General features: G+C 35.2%; 1 protein-coding gene across 1 annotated transcript; it reads left to right on the top strand.

Moving 5' to 3' along the window:
- Positions 1-4,972: 4,972 nt before the first annotated feature.
- Positions 4,973-11,670, top strand: LOC128551495 (allene oxide synthase-lipoxygenase protein-like). Its single transcript, XM_053532369.1, has 4 exons — positions 4,973-5,187; positions 6,702-6,963; positions 8,178-9,326; positions 10,141-11,670. Exons 1-4 carry the CDS (start codon positions 5,145-5,147, stop codon positions 10,334-10,336), a joined length of 1,650 nt encoding a protein of 549 aa, XP_053388344.1. The 5' UTR covers positions 4,973-5,144; the 3' UTR covers positions 10,337-11,670.
- The last annotated feature ends 1,803 nt before the right edge of the window (positions 11,671-13,473 follow it).

Here is a 13,473-nt window from a genome sequence, read left to right on the forward strand (position 1 = left end):
TCTCCCACAAAATTTATAACTTTTTCTGTAAGCAGCAGCTAGTTTAGTTAAGTGAATGATTAACTGATCTAATGTTTCTATTCCATTATTAGAAATTAAATTTTTATGGACCATTTATATAATATATATTTTAAATTAAATTTCTTTCAATTCACTAAATGGTACCCAACTATTAAATTTTTCATTGCAACCTTTCCATTTTACTAAAGCTTGTTTTTTCTTATAGTCTCGTCTAATAACTTTTTCTATTCTAAAAACTTCTTGTGTAGTAAGTAAAAGTTCTTGTTCATAAAATGAACCTTGAATTATTTCATCATTTAAATCTTTAATAGTGTATGTTCTGGGATTTGTATTATTAATTTTATAAATTATAAATATTTCCTCTGTCCAGTTTGGTGTATATCCTTTTTCAAAATGTCTTTTAAGTTTGCTTAAACGAACTCGATCACCAATTTTAAATTTTGTTTTACTCTTTGGTATCTTTAAATCACCATATAAATTAAAGTAAACAGTACCTTTATTTAAGTTTTTACTAGCTTCGGTTGGTGTCATTTTTATACTAGAATGTTTTGTTTTGTTATATTTATCAACCATATTCTGCAACTTATCTAAATAAGTATAAGTATTATTTGCTGTAAAATATTTCCACATTATTCTTTTTAAACTTCTATTAAATCTTTCTATTACTACAGCCTTTCCTTCATTAAATGTATGGTACATATTAATCTTATTTTTATTCAAAACTGATTCAAACTTTTTATTATAAAATTCTTTTCCTTCATCTACCCATAAATTTACTGGTAATCGTCCTTCTAAAATTATTTTTTTCAAATGCTTCAGTAACAGATTCTCCAGTTTTATTCTTTAATGGAATAACCCAAGCATATTTACTAAATATATCAATAACGGTTAACAAGTACTTTACTCCTTTATTATATTTTGAAAAGGCTTGCATGTCAACTAAATCAGCTGACCAAGTATCATCAATATCATTAACTATCACTCTTCGTTTCCTAAATTTTCTTTTAATTGGTTTGTGTAATTCTTCTGCTAATTCATCACTCCATGTGATTCCGGGGGTAGCAAAAGTTTGCTCTACCCCCTTTTCCCTTTTTTGACTTTTGTCCGAGACCAAGTGTGTATTTCGTTTTGATAGCTGGTTTTACAACTAAATGTTTTGCAATCTTTTCTCCAAATGTTTTTGATTTAGTTTTATTTAAATTGGAAAGCATTTGCTTATCACATGTACCCTTTTTTACACCACTGTCATAGCAAAAATCATGGTCCATACATACTGCATCCAGTTCATTGACAGGGGGTCCATTATCTAGGGGATTTCCTGGCCCACAATAATTATATCCTGGAAGTGTTAAACCTTTCTTAGGTAATAAAGGTAACATTGCTTTGTGAATATCTAAATTACCCCCTGTACTTTTAACAAACTTTGATTTCATTTTTCCACAAGATGAACATGTAGCCCTTATCATTTTTCTTCCGTTTTTTGTTGTAACATAATGAGGATTTATATTATCAGTAAATCTTCTTTCTTTCAAACAATATATTTTATTCTGTAAACTCATCTATATCATATGTATTTAAACTTTTAACTGGGTTTAAAACCTGTGGGTTTTTAATTGTCCAGCATTGGTCAGTCCGGACCAAAGACTAAATGTTGTTTTTTTTGGTTAAACTAAAGGTTTTCATTCGGTTTAACTAAAGATTTAAAAGATTTTCAGGGTATTAAGGGTACCAAATTAGTATTTTAATTTTAGGGTAAGGTTAAAGTGCACTTATAGAATAGGGACAAGGGGTCAGGGGGGTCAAATATGTCCTAGAAAATCATGTCTCTAACTACTCATATTCATGATGAATGTCTTTCAAAAAATATGAGTACAGTACCAGATTCACCCAGAACATAGGTATTTTCATATACCTTGGCCTTACTCTTTCGCCTAATAATGATGGTCCCTGAATATTCCACTATTTTGACCACATGTATCCTGCTGTTTAGTTAAAATGATAGGATATTTCGGGACTGTCGCTGTCCTGTAGAGGGATGACAACTATAGAATATGAGATCATAAAATAAATCATTCAGATAAGCCAAGTGAGTAAGCCTACTTGCTGTTCTGCAAAATGAGCAAGTTATTGTAAAGATTCATCATATGTGTTTAGGGACTTCATTTTGGGTTTATTTCGAATTTATACCTCCAAGACCTGAACATTACTATTACTCCTGGTAAAACTGATTCTGAGGAAGTAGGAAATACGTCATAGAAAGTTGAGATTTTTGTCACGGAATAGGACTTGAATAAAAATGTGTAGGCCGCCGGGTAGCTCTGATCGTAGAGCATTGGTGCGGTATTCCAAGGCCTCGGGTTCGAGTCCCGATCAGGCTGCAAATTTTACTCACCCTGTGACTATTTGTGTCTGTGTGTGGTGGGGGATATTTGGCACTTTAATGTTCTCTCTGGAAATATCAAAGTTCTTTTCCAAAAGTATTTACTCCATTACTTTGTTTCGGTTGTTTGGGCAACATATTTATAAAGGTTATAGAAAATCTATATAGGTTCTCCCAATAATTAAAAATATTTACTTAGGTAAACTAACAGTCTACTTTAGAATTCATTTTGCCAATTTATCAATGTTTTACAAGTGAATACCTGAAAAATCACGCTTTTTCCTGACCCTGTTGGCAAAACAGCCAATGTATCTCTTAGATTATAGAGGCTTTCCATTGCCTCAAGTTGTTTATCACTGAATTCAAAGGTTATTTTCAGACTTTTCTAAGCATACTCAATACTTTTCTGGAACGAGTCCGCCATCTTGTTTGTTTATGTTTTTAACATGTGCGTTGAAAATATTAAATGATAATTAACCGACAAATATATTTGACATTTCTTTAATAATATGACTCATAATGAACGTAGCACTAAGAAAATCTATATAAAAGCATCAAAATAGCATTTTTCTTGACGGATACATTATTTGTTACTTTCACGCGAACGAAGACGGACATTTAACTCTGGCGAATAGCGTTGGTGTATTCTAGAGCTATACACGAGGTGTATTTATCGGAGTATACGGAAATGCCCGATGTTGCACGATTGGCAGTAACAGTTGATTGTTAAAAAACAGACAGTTTTTTTTCAGTGGTAGTACACATTTATACTTGGTTTATCTATACATGTAGACAGTGTGTACTATTTTAAACGTAATGCGTAGTACTGTTTATTCACATAAACTTGTTAATTTTATGTTTATATAAACCATAAGAAGTAATTGTTCGTGCTTTAAATATGAAATTTGGATCTAATATAACTTTGACAAGATATGCTGAAAGTTTTATATAGCCCCATGGATAAATGTAGTAAACAATGCACTTATTCTGAAATTATATGGCCAAAAATACCTGAAAACAAAACTAGAAGGTAACGTATCGAAATTGCTTGATGACTATACATTCTATAGTGCTAGTGGGCCAACAATTGAAATACATCCTATTATAACAAATCTTTTTGATTTTTAAGAAACGCCATTTCACCTTTTACTGCAGATTAAATTAACAAGATGATCAGTGTGCTTTATCGTCATGCGCTTGCTAACTTGACTTACGTATTACAGGTTAGGATAACTTGCTTCAATTCAATGTTAGGATAACTTGCTAACTATACCTTCAATTCAATGTTAGGATTACTTGATAACTTGACCTACGTCATCTAGGTGAGAATAACTTGATAACTTGCTAACTTGACCTACGTATTCCATGTTAGAATAACTTGTTAACTTGCTAAGTTGACCTACGAATTCCAGGTTAGGATAACTTGTTAACTTGACTTTCGTATTCCAGGTAAGAATGACTTAATAACTTGCTTACTTGACCTACGAATTCCAGGTTTGGATATCTTTATAATTTGCTAACTTGACCTTCGTATTCCAGGTAAGAATGACTTAATAATGTGCTGACTTGACCTACGAATTCCAGGTTTGGATAACTTGATAACTTGCTTACTTGACCTACGTATTCCAGGTTTGGATAACTGGCTATCTTAAGCAACGTATTCCAGGCTAGGATAACTGGCTATCTTGACCTACGTATTCCAGGTTAGGATAACTGGCTATCTTGAGCTACGTATTCCAGGTTAGGATAACTGGCTATCTTGAGCTACGTATTCCAGGTTAGGATAACTGGCTAACTTGACCTACGTATTCCAGGCTAGGATAACTGGCTATCTTGACCTACGTATTCCAGGCTAGGATAACTGGCTATCTTGACCTACGTATTCCAGGTTAGGATAACTGGCTATCTTGAGCTACGTATTCCAGGTTAGGATAACTGGCTATCTTGAGCTACGTATTCCAGGCTAGGATAACTGGCTATCTTGACCTACGTATTCCAGGTTAGGATAACTGGCTATCTTGAGCTACGTATTCCAGGTTAGGATAACTGGCTATCTTGAGCTACGTATTCCAGGCTAGGATAACTGGCTATCTTGACCTACGTATTCCAGGTTAGGATAACTGGCTATATTGAGCTACGCATTCCAGGGTAGCATAACTTGCTGACTTAATTTTGTTAATTTTGACATACGTATTACAAGTTAGTGTAACAAGTTAACTTGATGTACGTATTCCAGGTTAGGATAACTTGCTAGCTGGACCTACTTATTTCAGGATAAAATAACTTGCTATCTTGACATTCGTATTCCAGGTTAATGTTACTTTATAACTTGATGTACGTTTTCCAGGTTTTGATATTTGCTTATTTACTAACTTGTCATACGACTTTTAGGTTCCGTAATGATAACTTGAAAAACTGGACTCACGTTTTCCTGGTTAGAATAACTTGCTAACTTGTTATCTCGACCTACGAACAAGCATGTAACATTCACAAACACATAGTGGGAAGAGAAGGACTGAAACCAGACCATTTTAACCCAATTTATAGATATATGTTCTTGTAATTACCAGTTATATTTCATATACAGATAAAAAATGTTGATGGACTTGAGATTCGTGGGAATGAGGCTGTCGGCAAAGGAGGGTGGAACATCGATAAAGTGTTCATTACAAATAACAAGACACGAGTTCAGACGGTGCTTTCCGTATTTACAAACATAAAAGGTGGCCAGACTTACAAGATTATGATTGATGACCTATCTTTACCGCACTTGAGTTCTCGAGAAGGTACATGTTCTTTCTTAAATAACTTGATAACAAATACTGCAGTAAAGAAATGTCTGATGTTTTACATCCGTATTTTATAACCCTTTTACTTGTATATTAAATGTCAGTAAAAACATAGGCTGAATTGTTCAATATGTCAATAAATATTTTTATAAAATGAAATATATTCTTATACAACATAATATGTATTGGAGTTCTTCGATCCTTTCTTGATCACAGAGCCGATATAATACATACTCAGATAGCGTGTAATTTGTTTTATACTTTCTAACGTGAAGTAAATGCGGAAATTATACAGACTCGTCCTTTCTCGGGCGGGTTTACCGGTTTACCCGCTACCAAAGTTATGAGTGTTCTTCTGACAATCATAGAATCTTTGTTTTATTCCTAATCACACCAAAAAGATGTTCATGCGCTTCACGAAATAGTTTCATTCATGGGTAGGTCGCGGATGAATTATCAATGATCAGTCTTAATTTTGTCTGTCTACATCCACATTGACCGTTTAGATTATATAAGATCTATGGATGATTAGGTATTTAAACCCATGGTTAGTTACATCACTGCTTTCCAGTTGACACTTTGGATAAGGTTAAGTCCTGATTCATGTGAGGTCACAAAGAGTTCTTCTTAGATTTGAGGCACATTTGTGTTTGTTTCCCATATATGTATTTTGATAGTATGGCACTTGTTTTCAACGGTTACAAATAGACAGGATGTATATCATTAATAGCGCAAGTTATAAGTAAGATATTTATAAAGTAAAGGTAGGGAATGTGAATATTTTTCACAGTGATGTTTTGGTCTTCGATTTGCATGCAAACTGTTTGTTGCTTTTTGTTTTTGTTTCATAAAGTTACATCTTGTACAGGTGACATGGCATTTTCATAGACGAAATGTAAATTCAGGTATTCTCTTCTTTATCCTAGCTGTTTACGAATGTCATTGAGGTGCAAAATTGTTGCCATAAAACAGAAAATATATCTACCAAATCCGTCCCAACCAGACGTCTCAATGCTTTGATTTCATATAGGACACACAATTTAAACCGTAATTGTATTCGAAGAAAAGTTACAACACATACCCAAAGAAAAATAAAAACAAGAAACAAATACATTTTTTTGCACTCGGTTGGATGCGGTGATGCAGTAGGCTAGTATTTCAAGTTAAATGTAAGATTGTGTAAGCTTAGATTAGTTAGGGATATATTGGAGACGCTTTTCTTGGCCTGATGTTATTTTATATAGGCACTGTCATTTAAAACATACTGTCAATAACTGGTAAAATTTTTACACACACATTTGCTCGGTTCTGCACTATAGATGGTATAACTGACTTTGAAATGAAAACAACACCTCAAAAATACACCTTAACTTTTCCCGGGTGCAAAGCAGGAGAAAATATCAATTAAATGTTGAATCCATAGGTATTTAAACGTTTCTTATTAAAATGTTCTTTGTGTGATAGTATGAATATTTTGTACAAATGACATGAATTCAATTATATAATTCTAGAGGACAGGCAACGGGAACTTGAAGAAAAAAGGAAGGAATATCAACTGACTGAGGAAAGACTGGCAGGGTGCCCTCCGCTTGTAAAACATATGCCATCGGATGAAAAGTTTACATTTAACAGGGAATTTGATATTAAGGCAAAAGTGGCAGCATTAACTGTCGTTTCAACGGTGAAGGAGGCATTCACTGGAGCGTTTGAGGACATTGATGACATCAAAAGTGTTTATGGCCCTATCTTCCGTGAACCGTCAAATCTTAACAGGTAAAACTTTTATCAATTTCGGTAAACACACTGTATATTGTGTTCGAAATGTTCGAAATCAGCAGTTGTTTATAATTGAAATAATCTACCTTTAGCGAAGTACAATGCGTTCTGGTTGTGTGTAAATTGCAGATATCACGCTATCTGTGGTTTCAGATAACAAAGCCTTTGATCTGGAGTGACACGTTTAATTGGCTATATAAGATATAGCAAATTCAAATAATCATCTTTTTAAAAACAAACTGAATTCCCTATATTACTGGCATGAATTTTAGCGTAATGAACTTTACATGTGTTTGTTCTCTTTAAAGCTAAAGGCGTGTGTGAAGGCCACGTCAAGATGTTCGAATATGTTTTGATTTTAACGAAGACAACGTTGATACTAGTACATTATTTTTAATTTTTCCTTTTTGTACGCCCATTTTGGACAAACATGACGAATTATGTGATGGAGCGTTCGTCTATCTGTCTGTCTAATTTGTGCTCAGAGCATAACTTAAAAACCATTCAGGGTATTGCATTTAAACTTGGCATATAGGTAGGTGGCAAGAAGGCAATGTGCAGACCGCATTAACCGGGTTGGTAGATCAAAGGTCAAGGTCACAATGGAGCTGAAATGTCAAATCTGTCCGATATATTTCGTATCCGGCTCATAACTTAAAATCTATCCAAGATATTGACCACGTATATAAGTAGCTGTCAGTTGAATTGGACAATGAGCATAGCGTATGGATTTGGTCAGTAGGTCAAAGTGTAAGGCAACAAATTGGTCTCAAAGGTCAAATCTATCAGTCATAGTTCCTGTCCGGAGCACAACTGTTCAAGTTATTAACTTGAAACTTGGAACATAGGTTGGTGATCATAAGACAATGTACAGCTCCAATCCCTCACAAAAATTTACTTGTAGTTTCTTGTGCCTTTGATCTTAGTATCCGGTAGCTGCCACCGTACAAATCCCAAACCTGCCCATACCCCTTCCCACCGCCACAATAACATCCCTTCCCCAAAACTTTTTCTTTTAATTTTACTTTCTCCTCATCTGATCTAAAACTTTGCGGAGCTCTTGTTATCAAGTTTAACCTAATTAGAGCAGAGATGGAACAGGGATTAATCTGATTCTTTTTCTTCGAATTGACTTCACACTAAATAAAATGAAGCAATTGTAAACTGGATTTGACCTTCGTAAAAAGGACGCTAAAATTTATTTTTTGCAGGTGGCGAGACGATGTTTTGTTTGGAATGCAGCGCTTGATGTGTGTTAACCCTGATGTAATAAGTCTTTGTACTGCGATTCCAGAGAAACTCAATGTCAACGATCAAATATTGAACCCGTTCCTTGAAGGCAAGACACTGAACCAAGCTTTAGAGGAAAAAAAGATTTTCATTATTGATTATGAGATACTAGATGGTCTACCAACTAAACAAGGATTTGTTATAAGTAGCCCAGTTGCGTTATTTTATCAGCGAAATGACGGAAAAATTGTCCCGATTGCTATCCAACTACTTCAGAAACCTGGTACAGACAATCCCGTGTTTCTGCCGAGCGATCCTCCAAACAAGTGGATTCTGGCAAAGTTTTGGTTCAACGTAGCCGATTCAAATTATCACCAGTCAGTTACACATCTTGGGTTTACTCATTTGAAAATGGAGGGAATTGCTGTTTGCACTCACAGACAGATCCACAAGAATCATCCGATCTTTAAACTACTGATGCCCCACTTCCTTTATCTCATTGCTATAAATGATATCGGCATTCCGGTATTGCTGATAGATGAAGACGCATTCGTACCAAAAACGCTAAATATAGGTAAAAAAGGAATGATTGAGCTAATCAAACGCAAAAACAAGACCTGGCGATTGAATGTTGAAGGTACCCTACCAAATGATCTGAAAGAAAGAGGGGTAGATGATCCAGCTTTGCTGCCGCATTATTATTACCGAAACGACGCAAAGGAATTATACGATGCCATTTTCTCGTACGTTCAAAAATACCTCGATCTTTATTACACATCAGAAGAGGACGTAATAAAAGACTACGAACTGCAGAAGTGGAGACAGGAACTCACTGCACCTGTGAAAGATCAAGGGCTTGGCATACTAGGTGTATTTGGAGAAAACGGCAAATTCACCAACAAAGAACAAGTATGCTTTACACTGGCGAGCATTATTTTTACTTGCAGCGGCCAACATGCAGCTGTCAACTTCCGCCAGTATGAAGATTACGGTTACCCACCAAACTATCCAGGGAATCTTCGAGGACGCCCACCAACAAATAAAGACGAAATAGATGATGCAGAATTGCTTCGAAGCCTACCAGAAAAAACAACAACATACGATGCTATGGTCATAACGAGTGTATTAAGGTTTCGATGGAGGCCTTGAGAAACAAAAATCAAACAACACCAAATCATAGAAAGAAAGAGTTGTTTAACATGAAAATTGAACAGCATGTAAAGCATGTATATTATTTTACGAAACAAGTGTCAGTATACTGATATAAGCATTGAATTCCGGAAAAGGGCTGCCTAAAGGGGCTCCACTTCCGGACAGTTAAACGCCTTTAAAAACTCACCATTTTCAAAGAACAGTTACACATGTTCGTTTTGATGCATTTGCAATAGCGTGCGAGTGGTGAAATTTCGCATAACAAGGTGGAACACAGTTTTCAGCAATTGTTTATCTTTATTTATTTACAAATGGCATTCATTTTCAAAGGGAGACAACTGTTCCCGATTATTTTAAGTACAAATGACATTCATTTTTAAAGGGAAACAACTTTTTCCGATTATTTTTAAGTAATCTGAGAAAAAGTCGTCTCCCTTTGAAAATGAATGCCATTTGTAAAGAAAAAAAGATAAACAATTGCTGAAAACTATGTTCCACCTTGTTACGTGAAATTTCACCACTCGCACGCTATTGCAAATGCATCAAAACAAACATGTGTAACAGTTCTTTGAAAATGGTGAGTTTTTCAAGGCGTTTAACTGTCCGGAAGTGGAGCCCCTTAAGGCAGCCCTTTTCCGGAATTCAATGTTTATATCAGTATACTGACACTTGTTTCGTAAAGTAATATACATGTTTTACATGCTGTTCAATTTTCATGTCAAATAACTCTTTCTTTCTATGATTTGGTGTTGTTTGATTTTTGTTTCTCAAGGCCTCCATCGAAACCTTAAGCACGAATGACATGAATGCGTTAGGCGATTTTGAGGTTCAGTATATAACTGACGAAAAGGCGCTCAAAGTTGTTAAAACGTTCCGTGCTGATCTTGCACGCATTGCCAAAAGGAATAAAGAGAAAAATAAGAAAGCGAGACTAGAAAACTACTGGTGTTTGGATCCCGACCGCGTCCCTAATTCCATCAGTATCTAGTGGATATTGAGATGGACTTGAAATAAATGCACAATTTAGGTGACATAAACGATATTCTTTTATTTGCACATATATACCACTTATAGTTTGCGTTTTAAACATGCTTGAAGTCTTGCATATAATAAACGCGGATGACTGGCCGGAGCTATTGACTTTTGTTGTGAAATTTTGATCGAAAACTGCATTGTTCTAGGTATCTGAATACTTTTTTTTCATCGTAATTGTTCGTACAATTGGCTTAACTCAGTAGAGTTATAATAGACATATACCATTTTTCATTATAATTTTATTAAGTTATAACGGTCACTCGTATACATTGTGACTTATAAGTTTTGCATATTGATATACAAAATTTACTGTGAATATATACTGAATAAATCTTCTAACTATACTCCGTATAATATTGGCTGTAAAAATTTAAACAAATAATTTGAAATTTTACACAGAACTATAGTATTATATTTCGCGTATTATTATCATGTTTTTTTTTATAAATTTCACAGACAACTGACGTCACAGTGACAACTAATATAGGCCAACTGTATGATCTGAAAATTACAAAAGGAGTATTTTGTAAGGAAATGAAATATCTTTTAGCCTATATCCTTTAAAGACAGAAGAGCTGGATCAATGAAATTGATTGATAACTAGACTATTCGGATAATAGGTAAAGCCACTGCACTTATCTGTTCAGTGGTGTCCACGTCCACGTCGACGCCCGCTTCTCGACTGGTTAAGTTTTATTCATGTAAGCAGGTAGCTCAATAAGCACTTGTGGAAATGTATTGTGACTTCACACACTTGTTCATTGTGCTAATATAACATGTAGTGCACAAATTACACAGCACTATTTTGCTTGTTCACAAAGTTATGCTCCTTTTTTCTAGATAGCAATGTTTGATCGTTGCATTAAAGCTGGTATCTCAGTAACCACTTGTTGAAATCAATTGAAATTTTACACACTTTTGTAGTGTAATGATATAATGTTTAAGGCAAATATTCCATAACTCTAATTTGCTTTTTCACAATGTGACGCCTTTTTTCTCGATTAAGGTTTTATTTAACTTTTTTGTTGTGGCAAGACTTTTGTAAAGCCAGTATCTGTCCTCCCTCAGCTTCGTTATTCAGGAGGAAATGGTAGACATTACTTTCCATGTTGATTTATGTCAGTTTGTGGGATTTCAGGGAGAGAATTGAATGGGTTACCATTTGGAGTCAAGCGTCTGGCACGTATGGTCTTTGATTTGGAGTCAAGCGTCTGGCACGTATGATCTTTGCAATATCGACTGACTATAAAATTTCATTTCAAAATTTCATTTTGATCTTGCTAAAAAGCGTGCACTGTTACTTGTTTTAAAATGCACGTGCCGTTTACGGCCGCCAGCAACGAGCAGACTTTTCTTAAAATATCACACAACAAATGATCAAAAGTACATGTTGTAAATATCAAAGATGTATGTCTTATAGATACCCTCCCTAAATTCCAGTTTGTTTAGTTCTGCTCACTGTTTTCCCGTTTAAGGCAAGTCCATTACATTAATGGGGACCATATGCCGCTTTTCATGTAATTGCACTCTGTATATCATTTAACTTTCCATGTACATTGCCGTATGAACACTTCTGCGGATGTCTCTATTTTTTCCTTCTTTTTTTTGGTACTTGTAACATGTGAAATGTTGAGTTCTGCTCAACCCGGGTCTAGAGGGCTCGGACAGTAACATGCATTTCCACTACTGTTCATGAACATTTTTTTTTTCTTTTTTTTTTTTTGGATTTAACGTCGCACCGACACATGATAGGTCATATGGCGACTTTCCAGCTTTAATGGTGGAGGAAGACCCCAGGTGCCCCTCCGTGCATTATTTCATCACGAGCGGGCACCTGGGTAGAACCACCGACCTTCCGTAAGCCAGCTGGATGGCTTCCTCACATGAAGAATTCAACGCCCCGAGTGAGGCTCGAACCCACATCGATGAGGGGCAAGTGATTTGAAGTCAGCGACCTTAACCACTCGGCCACGGAGGCCCCCCGTTCATGAACAGGACCAATCAAACCGAGGATGAAACATTTTCACTTGTTTCTTGTTGTTCTACCTTTGGAGTTTCCACTTTTCTATACGATAAATAAAAGGGTATTGTAAAACAAAACTGGTATAAGTTTTATTCAGTATATATATATCATTTTACGTAATCATGATGTTTATGTTTCCATGCTTACGCCATGCATTTTGAAGTGATTTGAATAAAGCAAATTTTATTTGACATTTTGTTGCTTTTTAGAGAAGAGGTACCTGTATATATAAATATGTTAAAGTGTAATTGGAACCTCTGTTAAAAATCATCATAAATTCTATTGGCGTCTTGTCCCAATATTTTCTTCCATATCATTTTTCAAGAAGAATTTGGAACTCCATCACTACAGAATCCAATGACGCTTTTAATGTGGTCCATTTTAATCGAGTCTGTTTATAAAGGCTAATTGAAGTGCGACACCCCTTCGGTTTAGGCGGAACGATATCATACATTTAAGTGACTTGAAGGAATCAACGAATGACTTCAAAGACCAGAAATAGAAGCAACACCGAGTCCAAGTACTAGTCGATCGTAACTGAAATTAATTTTGTGAGACTATTCAAATTTGTTAAAATCCTTTGCAAGCTGGCGGCAAGTGATTTTGCCTTTGCGACCAGTGCACACCAATATCAGTCTCCACGTCCGTGCAAGCTGATCATGATCTGCACTGTTCGCTATTCAGTCAGTAAATTTTCAGTGAACACCCCTTTGAATAATAAGTGGTGTTGCTGAAATTGATTAATGGACCAGTCCATTTTAGAAATTCAGCAGGGTAAAGTTTAAAATCCTTTGCAAGCACACAACGAAACCAAAGAAAACAACAGCAGTCTCGGTTTAACTTCGCCTGTTCCAGAAAGTGAATAAAAGATGCAATACCTCTCACGCCTGTAGTACCGAGTAAAAATATAGAAACAATGAATGGACTCTATAATCCTAAATGACTAGAAATAATACAAATATGTTTTCGCACCTAACTGAATTGCTGCGTAGAACATTATGTACTATGTTTACAAATTACAAAATATAACCATCAAATACATTAGAGAAGTTATGATCATATGTCTT

This window comes from Mercenaria mercenaria, unplaced genomic scaffold (genome assembly GCF_021730395.1).
Source record: "Mercenaria mercenaria strain notata unplaced genomic scaffold, MADL_Memer_1 contig_1165, whole genome shotgun sequence".
Taxonomy (NCBI): Eukaryota; Metazoa; Mollusca; class Bivalvia; order Venerida; family Veneridae; genus Mercenaria; species Mercenaria mercenaria.

Coding starts and splice junctions, on each gene's coding strand:
- LOC128551495 (XM_053532369.1), top strand. CDS start 5,145: ATGATTGATGACCTATCTTTACCGCACTTGAGTTCTCGAGAAG. Junction 6,964..8,177: donor GAACCGTCAAATCTTAACAG/GTAAAACTTTTA, acceptor TATTTTTTGCAG/GTGGCGAGACGATGTTTTGT. Junction 9,327..10,140: donor GTCATAACGAGTGTATTAAG/GTTTCGATGGAG, acceptor CGAAACCTTAAG/CACGAATGACATGAATGCGT.